General features: G+C 49.4%; 5 protein-coding genes across 5 annotated transcripts; 2 read left to right on the top strand and 3 right to left on the bottom strand.

Moving 5' to 3' along the window:
* Positions 1-1581: 1581 nt before the first annotated feature.
* N7487_004171 (aconitate hydratase ACO2) lies at positions 1582-4027 on the top strand (the record flags this gene model as incomplete). The annotated part of the gene is made up of 2 exons (XM_056871918.1): positions 1582-1626; positions 1676-4027. 2 exons carry the CDS (start codon positions 1582-1584, stop codon positions 4025-4027), a joined length of 2397 nt encoding a protein of 798 aa, XP_056729638.1.
* Positions 4028-4886: 859 nt separating this feature from the next.
* crzA (putative C2H2 transcription factor Crz1) lies at positions 4887-7216 on the bottom strand (the record flags this gene model as incomplete). The annotated part of the gene is made up of 2 exons (XM_056871917.1): positions 4887-5908; positions 5962-7216. The coding sequence occupies 2 exons, from the start codon at positions 7214-7216 to the stop codon at positions 4887-4889; spliced, it is 2277 nt and encodes a 758-aa protein (XP_056729637.1).
* Positions 7217-8282: 1066 nt separating this feature from the next.
* Positions 8283-9411, bottom strand: N7487_004169 (uncharacterized protein; the record flags this gene model as incomplete). Its single annotated transcript, XM_056871916.1, has 2 exons — positions 8283-9011; positions 9082-9411. The coding sequence occupies 2 exons, from the start codon at positions 9409-9411 to the stop codon at positions 8283-8285; spliced, it is 1059 nt and encodes a 352-aa protein (XP_056729636.1).
* A 1320-nt stretch (positions 9412-10731) lies between these two features.
* N7487_004168 (putative serine/threonine protein kinase) lies at positions 10732-14283 on the bottom strand (the record flags this gene model as incomplete). The annotated part of the gene is made up of 1 exon (XM_056871915.1): positions 10732-14283. One exon carries the CDS (start codon positions 14281-14283, stop codon positions 10732-10734), a length of 3552 nt encoding a protein of 1183 aa, XP_056729635.1.
* A 4376-nt stretch (positions 14284-18659) lies between these two features.
* Positions 18660-19294, top strand: N7487_004167 (uncharacterized protein; the record flags this gene model as incomplete). The annotated part of the gene is made up of 2 exons (XM_056871914.1): positions 18660-18893; positions 18950-19294. 2 exons carry the CDS (start codon positions 18660-18662, stop codon positions 19292-19294), a joined length of 579 nt encoding a protein of 192 aa, XP_056729634.1.
* Between the last annotated feature and the right edge of the window lie 240 nt (positions 19295-19534).

Genomic DNA, 19534 nt, shown 5'->3' with positions numbered 1-19534 from the left:
TTTGTTATAGGGGGACTGTACATGTTGCACCTATGTGTTGCTGTCTACCCAATGGGAAAAGAACATATCATTGAATTTTATCTCGGCCCTGTCAGTTTTAGTCCTATTTCAAAATGTTACAAATTAGGATAGTAGCTCAAGTTTGTGCAAAGAATTCCTCCAGTTATAGCCGAGGCTCTTTCTCGTGTAGCTGTTCCTTGCTCAGGTAAACAACCCTTGGCTGTCAACGACGACTTTCTTCATGGTGATCTATCTCTTATGCGTCTCGATTAATACGCTGTGAAGGGTAAGTAATGGGACATCTCTTTCGTGGCACATACGACAATATACAAGCTCCATAGTCTCCACAACCAAGACTGCCGCCTTTGTACTTTGTGTATGCTAGGTGTCTTGGCAGATATCGAGGTTCCCATATAATCTTAGATGGTGGGTCATATACTCTGGTCCCTGTAGATCGTTCCTGTGGTGGTCTTTGATAGGATTACTATCGCCATGATACTCCATAATGGAATAAGTTGCTGCCTACAACATATATCGTAATTTACCGAGAATTCTCCAGTCTGTTAGAGTATCTCCGTGCTCCATAGTTGATTAAGATCAGGATAGTTTTCCGGCTTGAAACATCTTACTCCGTAGCAGATCCAGAGATCGACGTCTGGTAAAAAGCAATGCCACCATCTCGGCAGCCTTCCGGTTGGCATCTAATTTTAGTTTCTGGTAAGCATCACGTATGTACTCCGTAGTTTTAACGTTATGAGATGGCTAATAAATATCGAATGATCCACATTCCACGTGACTAACCCTTCTTTTATCTTTATTTTCACCTGCTCCAGTACCTAGGTAGTTGTATTGTTCGTCCTTCATAGGCTAGATTATCGACAGAGCTAGCGGGATATCCTCCCACATTCAACGACATTTGACCCGCCAGGAATTCTGGTAAAGTCGCCATAGGATATTCTTGCTCTTTTGATGGAGATTGATGGCTATCCCTAAGACCCCATCGCGGCCGATTCCCAGGCATTTCTTGTTGCCAGCTGGAGTGACTTCCATATCGTTGCCGATAAAGAATGGGCTGGTCCATTTTTCCAAGATTCAGTAGAGATCAGGCGGATATAGATGACGAAGAAAAGGCACAACAAGCCACATTATTCACTATGAATTGAGATTAGTGCATATATTGTCAAATGTTCTCTGGTGGTCTGGAAGTTGTCAAATGAGACGGAACGACAAGAAACTAGTATTGTGGCGATTGCAAAGATTCGAAGTGGCATATTTTCCTGTTATTATGTGACGGAAGTCATAGAGAAAATCATAAGAGCATGCCTCATAATTTAGCCCGGTAGAGGATTCATTAGAGGCATCATTGAAGATGTTGTATAGCCCTACATAACTATATAACTAAGGTGTACGGAGTATGTTGTATGTACCAAGCCTATTTCCCCACATAATAGAGGCCTGGATTCCGAAATCGGCGTAACCACCAACCAATCAGAGAACATACAAATAACGTATAACCGGACGGAAAAAAAGGGAACATCTTCTCCTCCCCCAGTTTCTCCCCAAACTTGGACATTAGTGAAGATGGTGAGCCAGCTTGTTTGGCAGCGGGTTTCTGCCTCTCGTGGCGTAAGTAGACATTGAAGACACCCCAATTGGACAGACTAACGCCTTGTAGATGGCCACACGGCTCTCCTCACAACGACTCTTCGCCCGTGGCCTAGCCACCGAGGCCTCCTCCTCCCGCATGCCCCCATATCCTAAGCTCGTCCGCAACCTCGAACAGGTCCGCCGGGTCCTTGGCTCCGACCGCGCCCTCACCCTCGCCGAGAAGATTCTGTACGCGCATCTGGACAATGCCGAAGAGTCATTGCTCACCGGAACCAACAATGGCCGCGACGTTCGAGGCAAGGCCAACCTGAAGCTGAAGCCCGACCGTGTCGCCATGCAGGATGCTTCGGCCCAGATGGCTCTACTCCAATTCATGTCCTGCGGTCTTCCCTCCACCGCTGTTCCAGCCAGTATTCACTGCGACCACATGATCGTCGGTGAGCGCGGTGCCGATACCGATCTGCCAGCTTCAATCAAGGGTAACAGTGAGGTGTTCGACTTCCTGGAGAGTGCTGCCAAGCGTTACGGTATTGAGTTCTGGCCCCCGGGTGCCGGTATCATCCACCAGAGCGTGCTGGAGAACTACGCCGCCCCTGGATTGATGATGCTCGGTACAGACAGTCACACTCCTAACGGAGGTGGTCTTGGTGCTATTGCCATCGGTGTCGGTGGTGCCGATGCTGTCGATGCTCTCGTCGACGCCCCCTGGGAGCTGAAGGCTCCTAAGATTCTCGGTGTTCGCCTCGAGGGCAAGCTCAGCGGATGGGCTTCGCCTAAGGATATCATCCTCTCCCTGGCTGGCAAGCTGACTGTCCGTGGTGGCACTGGCTACGTTATTGAGTATCACGGCCCTGGTGTCGAGACTCTGAGCTGCACGGGTATGGCTACCTGCTGTAACATGGGTGCTGAGGTCGGTGCTACCACCTCGGTCTTCCCCTTCTCGCCTAGCATGGTTCCCTACCTGCAGTCGACTCACCGCGGCCACGTCGCCGAGGCCGCTGCTGAAGTTGCCGCCGCCGGCCCCTCGAGCCTGCTGCGTGCCGACACCAAGGCCGAGTATGACCAGGTGGTCACCATCAACCTGTCCGAGCTCGAGCCCCACATCAACGGACCCTTCACCCCCGATTTCTCCGTGCCGCTGTCCAAGTTCGCCGACACCGTCCGCGAGAAGAAGTGGCCCGAGACCTTCGGTGCCGGCCTCATCGGTAGCTGCACCAACTCCTCATACGAAGACATGACCCGCGCCGAGGATCTCGTCAAACAGGCCACCGCAGCAGGCCTCAAGCCCAAGGCGGATTTCTTCATCACTCCCGGCAGTGAACAGATCCGCGCCACTCTCGACCGCGATCAAACGCTAAACACCTTCTCCGAAGCCGGTGGCATCGTCCTCGCCAACGCCTGCGGTCCCTGCATCGGCCAATGGAAGCGCACCGACGGCGTCCCCAAGGGCGAAGACAACGCCATCTTCACCTCCTACAACCGCAACTTCCCCGGCCGTAACGACGGCAACCGGCAAACAATGAACTTCCTCGCCTCACCGGAACTCGTCACCGCGCTCGCCTACTCCGGCAGCACAACCTTCAACCCCATGACCGACTCCCTGACCGCACCAGATGGCTCGGCCTTCAAGTTCCAGCCCCCCAGCGGCTTCGATCTTCCCGGCGCCGGTTTCGAGGAAGGTAACCCCAACTTCCTGCCCACCGCCGCCGTCCCCGACCCAAGCAGCGAAGTCATCGTCTCACCGACCTCCGACCGTCTCGCCCTCCTCGAGCCCTTCGCTCCCTTCCCCGAGGGCGATCTTTCCGGCCTCCAGGTTCTGTACAAGGTCAAGGGCCAGTGCACAACCGACACGATCTCCGCCGCAGGCCCATGGCTGAAGTACAAGGGCCACCTGCCCAACATCTCCGCCAACACTCTGATCGGCGCCGTCAACGCCGCAACCGGCGAGACGAACGTTGCCTACGATGAAGCCGGCAAGAAGTACGGAATCCCGGAGCTGGCAGAGGCATGGAAGGAGCGCGGAATCTCGTGGCTCGTTGTTGCGGAGGATAACTACGGCGAGGGTTCTGCGCGTGAGCACGCTGCTCTGCAGCCCCGCTACCTCGGCGGCCGGGTTATTGTTTCTAAGAGCTTTGCCCGTATCCACGAGACCAACCTTAAGAAGCAGGGTGTTGTGCCTCTTACATTTGCGAACCGTGAGGACTATGACCGTATCGATGCTTGTGATAAGGTTGATACTGTTGGTCTTTACGATGTCCTGCAGGCTGGTGGACAGGGTGATATCAAGCTGCGTGTTACCAAGCAGAAGACTGGAGAGGTGTTTGAGGTTCCTGTTCAGCACACTTTCAGTAAGGACCAGTGTGCATTCATCCTTGCTGGTAGTGCTTTGAACTTGTTGGCCAAGAAGGCTTCCTCTTAAAGAGAGAGAGAGAGAGAGGTGGGAAAGGTGGAGGTGGATTTCAGTCTGGTTTGACACCATAAAAATAGGTTGTTGGGTTCGATCTGGAGTTGATGATTTGGTTGGATTGCATTATAGTGGTCCCTCACCTTGTATATGGTGAATTTTGGTGGTTTTAGATTTGTTTTGCCGACTAGATGATATCCAATGTGATCTGTATTCTACTGTTTCTTGATTCACTGGAGAGTGAGTAGTGCAAGATGAAGTTGGTATAGTAAGTAGTAAATAAGTACTAGGCTGAGAGGGCCAAGCCATTTGATTAAATGCAATCCATTTCATTGTATGTCATGGTATATAGGTTTGAAGCTGTGACCTCAAGATGAGACAGAATTCATGATAGAAGTGAAAGAAAAGAAGAAAAGAAGAAAAGTGGATGGGCATGAAGTAAACATGGGAATATCATAAAAATGCATCATGATGCCTGGTACTTTCATAAGTAATAAGATGGGTAGAACAGTAACCACCTTGAAGGGGAAGTTGAGAATGAGAATCAAACGACGGCATGATAAACACCGATGTCTAGAAAGACCAAAAAAAAACAAAAAACAAAACAAAACACCAAGACAATCATATGTCCTGATTGCCTAGCTTCGGGAATCCTCCGACATCCCCAAGAGCATCCTATATCTGAACGCCAACAAGCCTTTCTATACAGGCAGAATTGAAAAACAAAAGAACCGGCTTTATGCAGATGGAACCCATCATGCAACATCCTTTTTGAAACCTGAAACAGGGAGAAGAAGAGGAGGAAAAAGGGAGAGGAAGAGGGATGAGAAAGAAAGAGACAGGGATCAGACGATGAAGCAAAACATACCCAGTGTCATCCAGTCCACTTCTGATCAGAATATCCAGCATCTCCGGGATTGACTCCCAGCATTTGACCGGAGTTATTATTAACACCGTAGATATTTCCCTGGTTATTACCATAACCACCACCCATCCCCGAATCATCCTCGTCAAAGCCAAACTCCCCACCAGAGCTAGCATCAAAGCTACTCCGCCCACCAATTTCACCGGGATCATCACCCACAGCTGAAATCTGGTCCCACTGCAATGTCTGCAGAGCTGGGTATTGTGCCAGAAGAGCAGCGGGAAGAACAAAGTTGCCTGTCGATTGCCCATCCATGCCGGGCATATTGGGCATGACGAGCGGCTGGGGGATTGGCTGGAGATGGCCGGTTGGTGATTGTTGCTGCTGCTGGTGCTCTAGCAAGACACGGTCACGCTCCTGCGACTCCTCATCCAGAAGAGGCTTGATGCAGACTCGGCCCGCCTCGGAGCGGAAATGGCGGCCCAGAGCATCCGCACGGGCGAAGCGGCGGCCGCAGCCCCATTGTCCGCTTCGCGAGAGCTCGCCGCGGCAAACGAATTTCTTTTCGCCGGAATGGAGGCCCTCGTGGCGTTTGCGGTCATGTTGCCGTGCAAATGCTTTGCCGCACACTGTACACACGAATGGTCGTTCGTCGGTGTGGGTGCGGAGATGGGATCGCAGATTGTATGCGCGGGTAAACCGTTTCGGACATAGGGTGCACTGGAAGGTAGCTGGGTGTTTCTGGATTCGTTTTGGCTCCCCGGGTGCTGCCCCGGGTCTTTGTGGATCGGCAAGATCTAGGATATAGTTCCGGTTCTCGATTGATGAGGTGGAGAGGCGTCGGTTTGATCGTGCAGGCGAGGGATCCCGCGAACTGGGGCTACTGCGCGAATGAGAGGTAACCGATCCAACAGGCGACAAGGATCGTGGGGTGGCAGGTGCGCGGGGCTCCAGACTTGTTGCTGCAATTGCAGGAGAGCGTGAACGGGAAGCAGGATGATAAGGATCAGATTTACTACGAACACGGGATCCTAAGATCTGGTTAGTATCGTATCAATTAGAGATGTTGTAAATCAACACTTACGCATAGCGGGAGGGCTCAGTGAATCGAAATCTGCCGTTGATTTGGATGGATCGAAGTTTGGATTCCGCAATGGCGGGGCAAACTCGACATTGATCGATGGAGGAGCCATCTGTGAAGCTTGACCAATGTCGCCCGGAGTATTGTTCAATTGGCCCATGTTCATCATGTCCTCTTGGGGCATTCCATACATGTCTGTTGGTGCCGAGGGGAACTGAGAGAGATACGAATTATTCGGCACCATCTCACCCCCCTGCTGTGGCATCAACCGCGGAGAGATATACGGGCTGTGAAGGGGACTGATCCCCTGCTGATGCTGCTCTGACAACGTGAATGATTCCATGCCTAGGCCATTTTCGTAAAGACTTGGATCACTTTGGGGAGCCAAAGAAGGCGATGCATTGTTCTCGATGCCATCGAATTCGTGCTGAGACAAGTAGGGGGAGTGATTGGCTGACGATACCTCGGACACTTCAGAAGGTGCACGTCGATGACCCTGGAAGGAAACATTATTCATAACCGACTGCCAGTCTGGACCTGACTGGGCAGTCAAATAGGCTGCAGTAGCCGGGTCAAGGGAAGTGTGCCGTGAATGCCGAGGGGTATAGTATGCACCTGGTGTGGATCCTGGAGGGGACATGGGACCAGGTGAGGAATGCTGTTGATCTTGCGATGATGGATGCGAAGATATTGAAGGATTAGAGATGGGGCTGACCAGATCAGCGGGGTTGATCGCTTGGTTGATTGACTGGCGCTGGTGCATTTGCGGCTCTAGCAACAATGAAGAATCGTACTCGGGGGTAGAAGTGCTGTTGGGGCTGTGATTCTGATAGAGAGAAAAGTCCAGTTCTGGGTGGTTGGAGTTGAGCATATTGGAGAAGTTTTCGTCACCCTGCATCTGTCTGAGTCCCGTCGAAGAGTGCTCAAGCTGATTGACCAGGCTTGTCTCGAACGATTGCGATATCGGAATGTTGGTATTGATGGTTGGGGCATAGCTTTGGTCCGTCGGCGATAATGTCTGTGTCGAGGGCGCCCCAGCAAGATAGCTTGGGTATCCATATGCTTCAGCGCCACCGATGCTGCCGTCGGGATTGTGAAAGGAGGGGTTTGTCGAATAAGCGGCCATAGAGGGGTCAACTCCTAATCCACCGGTGTTGGGGTCGTGATATTGTTGGCCGTGTGGCGAAGGGCTCACGCTCCGATGCTTGATATCCCCCGGGGGGTAGGCTGTGCCGTGGTTCTGGCCATGCGAGGACATATTTGCGAATGCGCGCGGGCGAGGGCTAATTCACGAGCGCCAAGCTGGAGCTGTGATCGGGGACAAGGGACGCGGTAGGGATCGGATATAGCGCAGAGATTTGGCGACAGGGGCAGATTAGACGAGCAAATCTGTCAGGGTCGTGGACGCCTAGTGATGTAGGGAGAATGTTGTCTGACGATGTGGTGGGATGTCATTCGCAAGGGTCTAGGGTCGGGTCCGGCACGCGAATGAGGCTCTGAGCTAGTTGTCAGCGGTCGCCGGACTGCCTCGTCATCTCTGAGAGCAATGATACCTTGGATTTGACAAGAGGTCCGCAATGAGAAGGTAAATGAGGGAGAAGTTGAAGGTTAGGCGTTTTCACGTGCGCAAGGCGGTCTAGGTTAAACACGTCTGTGTATATCAAGCCGTGTGTTGTCCATGAGGAGTAGATGGGGTTATCGGGATTATTATTATAATATATGATATTCCCATAATATTCCCCCTGTGGGTGCCCTAAGCGCAAAGGAATAGAGAGAGAAAATTCCCACCTTCTTTACTCCGTACAAGTTCCTCCAAGAGACCCCAAATGGGTCTCCTCCCCCACATTGGCATTATCGGTGTCCACCCTGATAACAGATAGGCGAACACAGACTATTTTTAATATATACATATGAACACATTCCGAAGAGATCCAATTGAAAATAAAAAGCGTTGCCTGTTGAATATACAGATGTTAGGCCGTGAAGCAGTTGATCGATCTCCCAAAGTGGAGGGGGTTAAAACGCTAAAGAGAACTTGGCCTTAGCTTTTTGCACAGCCACCCAGCTGAGGCCCATGGGAACTAGTCCTATTTGGGTAAAAGGGATATAAGCACTGGGCAAGGCACATTTCAACAGTCTGCCTTGTCTGTCTATTCTATATGTTATACTTCTAAATTTGATCTTTCCTTGATATTAATTGTTTGCTGCCTAACTTCACAGACCTCCTTGCATGGTCGGTATGTGATTTGATAACTCAAATCAGGTGACAGGGCTAAACCCTGTATACTTCATCACTTGGGTGAGATTGTCGAGATACGAAACTCTCACAGACCACCAAAGGTATCCAGACTAGCCCTAGCCTGATCATTCGACCAAGCAAAGAACAAGTTATCCTCACAACTGCTTCCAAGTCCCGCATTATCAACCCAAGCAGGTTCCCAGTAGTAAATGCCCAATCCACCAACAGACTCCACAGTTTCCGCAAGCCTCTTCAGGAAAGTCTGCTGCCCGGCAACCGAAAACGGAATATCCTTGAGATCAGTCGGGAATGCAAACTCAGGCTTGGAGCAAGCAAACGGCCAGTTGGTCTCGACAACCAGTGTCTCCTTCTTGTATGTCGAGTGCAGGTTCGTAAGACTCTGTTTCAGTGAAGCGAGTGTGGCATCCTCGTTGTAGAAGGGGTAATAAGAGACACCGATGTAGTCGAAGTCCGTCGAGAGGAGTGCAGACCCAGATGCCAGAACTTGGTTGTAGAACCACGACTGAGAGCCCCAGTCCCAGCCGTTGTCGAGGTGAATCAAGATCTTGGGAGTGGTGGTCAGCTTGGAGTCTTTCACACCCCAAGCAGCGGAGTGCAGAATCCTTGCAATGTTGCTGTAGCTGCTTGTTCCTCCCAGAGGCCATATCAGGCCGTTGCGGATTTCGTTGCCGATGGAGACGATCTCTACGTCGAGCTTGTTGTCTGCAAACGTGTCGCATACCCACAGAGTGTAGTTGTACACTTGTCCGGCCAGAAGGTCAATGTCCGTTGTAGCCCAGCCCGAGGGAGCACTCTAAAGAAGCATGGTCAGTCATTAGATCGAACAATCCACGTTTGGGGAGGGGAGGGGATTCTTTTCTTACCTGTGCTTGGGGATCCGCCCACGTATCACTGTAATGCAAATCGAGATATGTGCCCATTCCCTTCGCCTGTACTCTCTTTGCGAGCTTAACGTTGTAGTCTAGGTCATACGTTCCATCACTGGGATTCACCCAGACACGCTGGCGAACAGAGTTGACGCCACTAGCCGAGATGATGGTTTCCAGACTCTCCGCTGTGCCCGCAAGGTTCTTGTAAGAGACGCCTTTCCCTTCCTCGACGATGAGGGAAGAGATATCCACGCCATTGTAGGTTAATGCGGCGGATGTTGAGGTAAAAAGCTGTGCAGCAGCTAGAAGGAGGCAGGGAAGCATGATGGGCACTTGTTAGAGCTGAATGGAGTCAATTCGGATCGATGGCTCTATGAAACGGAAACGGTTGTAGAATCTAAGTTACTTTTACATAGTAGTTGATCTACGTTCCTCCATATGTACTCTGTACTCAGCATCTTCCTAGTGTATAGCTATCGTTTCAGATTTCCCCGATAATTCCCCCAATTACGTCTTGTACAATGACTCGAAGGAGAAACATGTCCGGACTGAACACTAACCCTTGAAGCTCTTTTTTTCTTTTTGGCTTAGCTCCCACTGTGAAACATGACGTGAGACACGGAAAGACTAAACAAGTGGTGATTTTTATGCATATTTGCACCTAGAGAAATGCTATCATAAATTTGCAACCCTCGGATATCATCATCATTGGTGGAAGTACCTACTCCGTACAGGTTGGGATTCCAAAGTGGGACAAAGGGCATAAAATCCCAGACAAAACTCTACGGGAGGAATTAATTTAGGTATGGTATGTTGTACATAGTATATCCATATGGCTAAGTACGGGATCCATTTTAGACACGGCACGGAGTGTTCTACAATGTACTCCGTATGGGAAACAAGTTGATCTCAGGGGAGAGGGATAAAATAAGCAGTCCCCAAACCCCAAATGTTTCATTTCTTCATCACACGCTAGACATCTCGCCTCCCAGCATCATATATCAGTCATGTCGCAATTGCTCAATCCCCCAAGAGACACTCTGCAGTCCCTAATCAAGGAATCCAAAATATGGGTCCAAAGCCCAACCTCCCGGTTTTGACAAAGCCAACATTACATACAGTTAAAAGATAAATAAATAAATAAAAAGCGATCTGGCCCCTCATCCATGCATAAGACCAAGAAAGAAGAACAAAAAGGGGCGAGAAAAAGAAAAAGAAACCCTTGAAACGCGCTACGGGATCCTCTGTTCTCCATATTCATAGTCGCAGACACCTGAACTCAACAGAACAGAAACAGATATGCAAACGGGGCCGGCATGAGGGCATTGGGGAATTCTTCGCAGGGCACTGGTGATGCCCATGCGAGTTCGTGTATATGTACAGACCATGTAGAATGTATGGAACAATTTCTAGGAACAATCTCCAGATATCAGCCTGCCGGAAACCGGGATGGAAAGAAATCAAAATGAAATTCGGTGATATACAACGACTTCACTAGGTATAGTTAGGAAGCGTCGAGGTGTGGAGGAAGCGGTGGTAGAATAGTGCGAGTGTTGTGAAGGTGGTGTGGTAGACTGGGATTAAATGTTAAAAGCGGTGGACTGGACTGGACTGATCGGGACCGGCCATGTTTCAGTTCGATAGCTAGGACGGAGTATCCGATGTAGCAGCCTTAGGAGGGGGCTTGCGTTTTCCAATCACAAGACCTTCATCTTCCGACTCATCCTCGTCCTCGTCATCGCAGTAGTACCTCGACTCGTCCTCTTCGGACGATCGGGGCGAACTCGGACGAGGGGGTTTGAGTGTCTCTCCAGTTCGGAGCATGGAGGGTACTTCGTCCAAGGCATTGCCCTTGGCTGAGTAACCATCACCAGAAAGAGACGATGCGTTTGAGACGACCGACGGAATACTGGGGTGGGAGGCACTCTGAGACATGCCGCTGGTGAAGTCATCAGCAGAAGAGGAAGAGATCGTGGCCGAGGTGGAAGTGGCCAACCCATTGTTGGTGTTGTCAGCGGGGCATCCTTGATTGGTAGGCGGGTTGATAGGCGGCAGGAGGAGCGATTCAGTAGAATACATTGCATAGTCAACTCTTAAGGTACCGCCTTCATTTGCCTCGATGTCGCTCCGTCTGCGGCGCAGCAGTGCATCCCTTGTGAGATTGAGAGATTCTGCAGGTGTATCCTCGAGTAGCGAAGATCGCTTGCGCCGGTTTGCATAACTAGGGGCCACTTGCTCGGCAGAAGGATGTTCCTCCTCATGCCACAGGCCGGGGGTGCGCACCTGACCATGGGCAGATGCATTGCTAACAGCGATGCTAGGCTCAGCAGATCGACGTTCTCCATCCCCATGCAGAGATCCTGACTCCCCAGACGGAGAACTGCGCCGACTACGACTGCCTCGTGATGCCCGTCGAGTAGCTCCACTGAAAAGACTACCGAAGTTCGTCGGTCCTAGGGCTTCGATGATGGAAAATGGCCGAACAGTCGATGGGATATCGAAACTGGATGGCCTGGCTGTCTTTGCGGATTCCGCTGTAGACATTGAGGACTTTGCGCGACGAGGAGGACCAGGTCGGGGTGTCACGGTAGGAGGTGGAGTGGCAAGCTTGGTCGCAGCAGCAAGCTTTGCAGCAGCTGGTTGCACGGCATCAAAATAAGACGCCCAATCGCCTTCATCCACTGGGCTTGCAGTAACGCTCTGGGCGAGCGGGTGTCCTTGATTGCCAAATTTGAGCGGCCGGAATAATTCCTCCTCCCCTCGCAAACTGGACGGACGACTGTCGCGGGAGGTTTTCCCGAATGTGCTGTTACTTGAGGCAGAGGACAGGGTCTCGGTAGACGGCGTTGTGCTCGATGTGCGCTTGCGGAGTTCCTTGTCCTTCGATCGACCGCTGCCGAACCATTTGGCGACATTAGACCGAACCCGTTGAATGAATGGAACTTTGCTGACAGCGCTTGTAACTTCTTCATTCGAGACCTCAATTCGTTTACCTTTACTTTGGTAACCAGGGTCGGTCTCCTCTATCCAGACTCGAGGGTTTGGAAGGCCATGGAGTGTCCAAGGGTGGTGTTTAATCTCTTTCAAGGTGATTCTCTTGACCGGGTCTTTGGTCAACAGACGCCTGAGCAGATCGTATAGCTCGTCATCGATATCCTCATAGACGAGCTCATCATCATTTCTCAGGTTCCACTGATTCGAGTCAGACGCCTCATCCATAACGGGCACAAGGCGCTTCCGTGGAATGAAGACTTCCTTCTTCACAATGGTCTGGAACATGCTGTACCCATCATCCGAGACGAATGGTAGGCGACCAAAGATCATTCCGTACAAGGTGACACCGAGCGACCAAACGTCGACCGCACCAGTGATTTTGGGGATCGACCCAATGGTTTCCACAAAGTCATCGCCGGTATAACATAATTCGGGGGCATAGAAAGCCGGAGTACCAACAGTCTTGGACAATTCACGAGCATCGTCCAACTCCGTCGCATCGGTCTCGCCCACTTGCTCTTCTTCCTCGTCCCGCATTGGACGCCCCAGGTAGGAAACACCGAAATCAGAGATCTTCACCCGATGAGTGCTGGTGACGAGTAGATTGGCCGGCTTGATATCCCGGTGGATAATACCCTGGTAGTGGAGGTATTCTAAGCCAAGTACAGAGTCCCGGAATGCGCTGCGGGTTTCAGCAATAGTCAAACAAGGAACGAATGCCATATCGTCGCCCTCTGCAGACCACTCGGGTTCAGAGGGGGCATAGCCAAAGCTACTGGAAGCTGTGCTGGAACGTCGTTCGAACGGGTAATCTGAATAGGCGCCGTACATGCTGCCCTCGACGGCATTTAGAGACGGGTCTTGGGTAAAGGATGGGCTTGAGTCATCTGTTACTGCAACAGAACGGCTCGATGATCTCCTGATGGGAAGACCACACTCGTCATCCTCTTCGTCTGAAGATTCCGCGCCGTGCTCCAAACTCCAAGCGGGGATTGGCCCTTGCTGGGCATCAGCAGCCTGTGCTTCGATCCGCTCGCGAGCCCTTTCCCGTTGCCGCCGCAGATGCTGAGCAGTTCGAATGAATTGGTGGCTCTCTTCCAAAAATGCGGGAGTGTCTGGGATTCCATTCTTTTCCCGCTCCAGACGTAGCTTGTCGACGTGGACAATTTCTCGTAGACCCTTCTTGCGCCAGACAATCTCGCCATTTTCAACATACTCCAGCACAATGTATACCTTTTGTCGATTCGGATCGTCGATAACTTCGAGCAGGCTGACCACATTTGGATGTCGCGCCTTCTTCAGAATAGCCACCTCCTTCTTCACTTTGTCTTCTGGATTGCCCAGCTTGCCTAACCGACGGCGAGTGGAGTACCGCTGGACAATCTTGATGGCAACTTTCTGCTTAGTCGCGACATGCTGGCCTAGTTTCACTTTGCCATGTTCACCGCGGCCCAGCTCTTCGAGGATCTCATACTGATTGATGGTTTTGTTTCCCGTCACCATATCGCGATCAACTTCGGCGGTGTGTGTTTCTTTCGGAGGCTGGAGATGTGATGGATGGAGAAGTGAACTTCCCGTCGAGACGTCATCGTCCGACACGGATGGCGTTCCCATGCGAGAGTGTCTCATGGAGAAGAGCCCCGGGCTCGACAGCGGAGTGTTGCCCGCGGTCCGAATACCACGGGTATAGGAGTGTCTGGGTAGCGGATCTGGTTCTGTGAGGTGGGGTGGTTGCCAGGTGGGATGCACCTGAGACTGGAGGGAGGCATAGGATTGATCGGGGTAAACTGGTAATTGATGATCTGAGTGTCTCGAGGCTCGTCGAGTGCCCCTTCCAATGCTTCCACTTTCTGATCGGACATCGACCACGATACCTTCGTTGAGGGCTTGTAGAGAACTCGACGACGAGCGATTCGAGGGGGACCGAGCACCGTAAAGGCCGGGGAAGGCCTGACGGAAGGTGGCGGTGGCTTCCGACACATCGGTGATAATGGGAGGTTGTTCGGCGGATGATTTGGATGGGGGGCGAGACTCGGGTTCGTTCGATGCAGATGGTAGTTGCGAGGACTCATCGGACCGGCTGAGATTCCGCCTATGATTTTTTGGGACACGACCATTCCGAGCCAGCTGATCCGGATCCTCCAGACCAGCTTGCGAGGACCGAATTTCCGTCATATTCCCTTCTTCCTTCTTTTGTGACATTATTTCAGAGGGAGGGGGCCGAGGCAGCTGTGCCGAGAGTACAGTTGAGCATCCTAGTTGAACATCGTCCAATTCGACACTTTTATTTTTGGGGGTTTCCCTCGTAATAATTGATTCAAGGTGAGCTGACAACAAAAAGCTCTGTTGGCACGCACGAACAGGTCGGCATTACTTTTGCGAGATCAATAGGGATGGCGACAACTGAGCAACGGAAACCGTGTACCGGACAGCGGGTTGTCGCCTTGGGGGGGAAGACACGAGGTAGACCTGCTACTGCACGAGGATTTGGGCGATCCCACATCCACACGTGGGGATTTCGTCAAAAAAAAGGAGTGCCGTTGCAACAGATGCTATAAATAATTTGGGGTTAGGCTCATTCGGATGGCCAATTCTCGGGGATGGAGGTGGGGGGGGACAGCGAGATCGGAATCAATCAGGAATAAAAGATCCGAAAGTAATGTCCAAAGGAAAGGCAAGACAGCCAAGAAGCTGTACTAATTAAAAAAAAAAAAAGAGAAAGAGAAACAGATGGAGAAAACGAGACAAGAGGGGAGAGTTGAAGAGTCGAAGGGGGAGGTTGGGTGGGTAATAGGGCAGAGCGATGATCGGGACGCCAAGAACCAAAATCAATCAGAATAATTTGAGCCAAGCTGATTTTTTTTAAAAAAAAAATTTAAGATGGAACTTATAATTTTGAAGGGGTTTAATTGATTTACTTTGGTAAATTAATCGTAGTATTGATATCAAATTTGACAAGGTTTTTATCCATATATCAATATATACCTGGTGGGGCTGTCAGCTCTGGAATTCCGGGCTGTTTGCAGATTAATCTAACATCTTGATATTCGAATGCTCTTATAAACGATCTAAATACTTAGTAGTATTTTCTATAGATTAAATATGTAGACTATGTTGACTGTGTAGACTATGTAGTTAATGTTCTGGATTTGCCACTGGGTTTCGGGTCTTTACGTCGAGGACTCTCCCGTCCTCTTATGAGGAATTGACAGATTGCAGCAAGTACATAGGCATAATAAGTCTAGACTAGAAGCCATCGTGAAAATGCCCAAGGAAATGGCCGACCATGGTTGCCCAACGTATGATGATTCTTATTTTATTTTATTTTTATTTTATAATATTTTCCGATTTCTTGGAACTTGATTCCCTCGGCTCCGACAGAGAGTTCTTCTATACCTAGGTAGGCTCTTGAGACCAGGTTACTCCGGTCCTGGGTTATATATCATTTTACCTCCAATCGTATGAAGTCCAACTCGGCACCTTCAAACTTCTGCCCGAACTGCTGTACCTCGATACCGGAATCTGTATCATGGAGGTTTTTTTTTTTTTTTTTTTTTCTCTTGTAGTTCGTCCCAACCAGTTGAGGTAGGAAAAAGGCAAAACTGTGTCCATGGATGGACCTTCCGTTCTTTTCGGCTTGGATACTACATTCCAACATCCAACATCTTGTATATATATCACACATATGTGCTTATATATATATATAGGTATATATGAATTACACTGTAACACTATACAATACTATAATACTACAGAATACCCCCAGTCTTCGGGAGGCGTCCTGCATGAAGCTCTTTTTAGGCAGGAAATACTAAAATCCGTCGTCTGTGCGTCAGAGTATCAGTGCGCTATACTCGACGTCATATTGGGGTCTGGCCCCCCTAATTAGCCTTCATTCTGATTTGGTATACGAAATAGCAAGTTTCAAACTACATACATAATAGGGATGCCATCTTGGCACTTTATTATGTCCCGGATACATACTGTGATTGGCACACATTGTTCTCTTGTGGCGTGGACATCCCAAGTATGATAGGTAATTTGCTGACTTATATTGTCTGCATCAGGTATGATCCATGGATATTCCATGATAACTCTTATGAGCACAAGAATCACAAATGCTCAGACATTCTTCTCCGCTCAAACAATCCCCACAACTTACGGTGGTGCGGGGGATTACTCGATCGACTGGCGAAAAAGGGGCCAAACTAGACAAGGATGGCCGCGGGGGTTTTAATGAGCATACTTCGTAGTCTACCTACCCCAGACGCTACCCGAACTAGTTATACTAGCCTGTTCGTAAGAGGTACATCGGTCTACTCCTCACTCGAGGACGTATTCCAGTGGATTAGAGCAAACACCCTTGTCGTTGCATGTGGAAGACGGGCTGGTCAATGGTTATATGCCGCATTCTCAGCAATAATAGTCATCTTACAGTACAGGGGTAGAGCGTCCAAAAGCGCCAATCACTATTACAATTGTTGTACAGTTTGCCCCGCGCTGTGGAAGTTCGGCCTAAACATCCGACACAACGCGCTCTGAAGCCATCTCCGGCGCCGATGCATGCGATTCCAAACCGACCTAATCCTATAAAGGATCAAGAGGCAGAAGTATCATGGGCAATTGCCCGGGTTGGCTACACCTCGACCGTTTCGATAAAATAATAAATCTTATTTCGCATGATATTCTATCTTTTGTTTCGTTCTATTCCATATCCAGGTTTAAATTATTAGTTGATTTTCTCCAGGACGCATGTACCTACAGTACCTACAGTCCCCGAGCGCCACCTGCACCCCAAAAAGCGACCAAAGCACACGAAGACGAGCATCGCCTCTGCTCACCAGGCGCAATTCTATTCCCAATCCCACATCCCTCATCCAATTCGGGATCTGCACTGATACTCATTGAGGGAAATTGCTCGTGCTGATCCTGCTGTATGACGAAAGGGGTAAGAATGTTTTTCGCTCTACTGTCTTTGATTGAGTCCCGGTTGACCGGGTATGTGCCACGCGCTAGTCCCTTATTACTCTGTGTTAACGTCGAGCTGAATTAGAAATTTGGCTGTGCTCGGTACCGGACATTAGACATCCGTGGATAAGGCGCTATTGTACATGGTGTTGGTGCGCAGGCCATGGTGCGATGTAGTTTAATTTAGATCATTGTGCTCGGTTGATATCTACTCTGTGATAGTTTTGAGGTTTTGGTAAGCATCAAAGATGCTTGGTATTAAATAATAATAAACTAGAATAGCCCTGTTTATATCTCTGGATCTCTGGCTTCCACATGTGATTATATAAAAGTCCATAGTTAAATAGCGACTCTCTTGTCTTGGAAACCCATTTATAGTCTATATGGAGGTAAAGTGCACGATCACAAAGTATTCGATATTTGCCTATCATTGCCGAACAAAGCTAAGCCACCTGTTCACCGATCTCATTTACTCGCAAAGATCGACTGACTGAAGTCAACTAACTTTTCTACTTATGTTTGCTTTTTCCTTCCCTCTCGTACTCCAAGACTCGGCAGGCCTAAAAGCCGGTGACTGACGACGGTAGCCGCCGAGCTCACGCAGTCTGTTCGAGTGTTTTCCCATGCACGGGTCCCGTTTTGTGTGCCTTGAATAAGCGGGATAGTCATTTGCTTACACTACTAGCTCCATCGGGACTGTAGAGCATAGTCCATGCTTAGACATGGATCTTCCCGTTCATAGTCAGACTTGTACCTACTCTGGGCTAATACTCGACCTACATGATTTTCGCTTGCCTAATTGGGGTGTCGCTACTTTCATTATTTCATCTATAAGTATACATTACTAAGGGTAATAAGCAGTCATATGATCTATGGATACTTCGTGAACGCTCAGGGCATGCTTAGTGAGTACCCAGACCAACCCTGGAGGTGAAATTGGTGCACCTACTCACTTGTCAGCTAGGATTAAAGAATCTATCCTATGAACTTATTAATACTATGATATGGATGACCAAAAAGTTGCCTCTACATCTGAACCAGCTACGAGGCGCTTGTTCGTAGCTGGTATTCTGCACCTAGGGGAACGAGAGCCCACGAGCGCATTGATGACTCAAATATGACGGGTAAATCAGTCATCGTATAGCTTTCCCCCAGAAATTGATACGGCGACTTGTGACCCTAGGATACAAAGTAAGGAAACTACTCGAATCACATATGATATCATAATTAGCCAAGATCATGTGAGTCCCTCGCATTCTAGCACGCTTATTACATCCATTAGACGTAAGATAAATCTACCATTTCGGGGTTGTCTAGGCTTGAATAACAATGCAGCAAACATCATTCTTGCATTACTATACTACATGTATTTACTTCACGTAAGAGTGATCTAGCACGCATATAGACAAATGAGGGCTTGAATTGAATTTAACTCTTATTACAATTACGTTTGGTATAAGGAGACCACATTCTAGCCTGCTGTGGTTGCTGGGGCAAATTTTTTTCCCAAAGCCACAATGACTTCTGCCATTCATTCATCAAGAAGCCCTCATTTCAGTCAACTCGTGTTACGCGTTACTCAGAGACGTGGAATTGCAACAGCTACCACCATGACACCCCGCATCATCGACACTATCAAGAAGGATCACCGGGAGATCGAATCATATTATGGTAAGATAATTACCTCCAAGGACGAGGATGAACAGACCCGCTTCCAGAATCTGTTTGCCTGGGAACTAGCTCGACACTCCATTGGAGAAGAGCTTATTGTTTATCCTCTCTTTGAAAGAGTGCTCTCCGATGGTGTAGCAATGGCCAATAAGGACCGTGATCAGCACCTGAAAGTAAGTCAAGCTCCTCTGCTACCTATCATGGTTCTAACGTGATGTAATGGATATAGGTAAAAACGCAACTGAAGGCGTTCCAAAACATGACACCGTCAGATACGCAGTTTGTGCCTACTATCAGGGAGCTGATGGATAACCTTTCCGAACATATCAAGGAGGAGGAGAGTGACGATTTACCTAAACTGGAGCAAGCCCTGTCTCAAGAGGATAGCGAGGGCTGCTCTAAGAGCTTTGGCCGAACGAAGATGTTCGTCCCTTCGCGTTCTCACCCTAGTACACCAGACAAGCCTCCGTACGAGACAGTTGTGGGGCTTCTAACGGCGCCAATCGATCATCTCGCCGACCTCTTCCGTAAGTGGCCGGATACTTCTGGAATGCCTAATCCCTCCACGAAATAAACTTCGCTGGTATGAGTCTTGGAGGCTGCATCAATTTCGTTATAATTCTCTCCGGGACATTGTGAACTTCGAATGCTATTGATCGACTTCATTATCGTATATGTTATATGTCAACCAATGTTGATTCTTCGTTTGCTTATTAGTTACCTTGGATTAAGGTGGTGATCCACAAAGTTGGGTAAAATTATACAATCCACAATCACGGCGACGTGACGAAAATCGACATAGACTCTGCCCAGG

This window comes from Penicillium crustosum (assembly GCF_028827405.1).
Source record: "Penicillium crustosum strain IBT 35664 chromosome Unknown utg000002l_segment0_segment0, whole genome shotgun sequence".
Classification (NCBI taxonomy): domain Eukaryota; kingdom Fungi; phylum Ascomycota; class Eurotiomycetes; order Eurotiales; family Aspergillaceae; genus Penicillium; species Penicillium crustosum.
The sequence above is the reverse complement of the archived record's forward strand: the minus strand, read 5'-3'. Positions and strand labels throughout refer to the sequence as shown.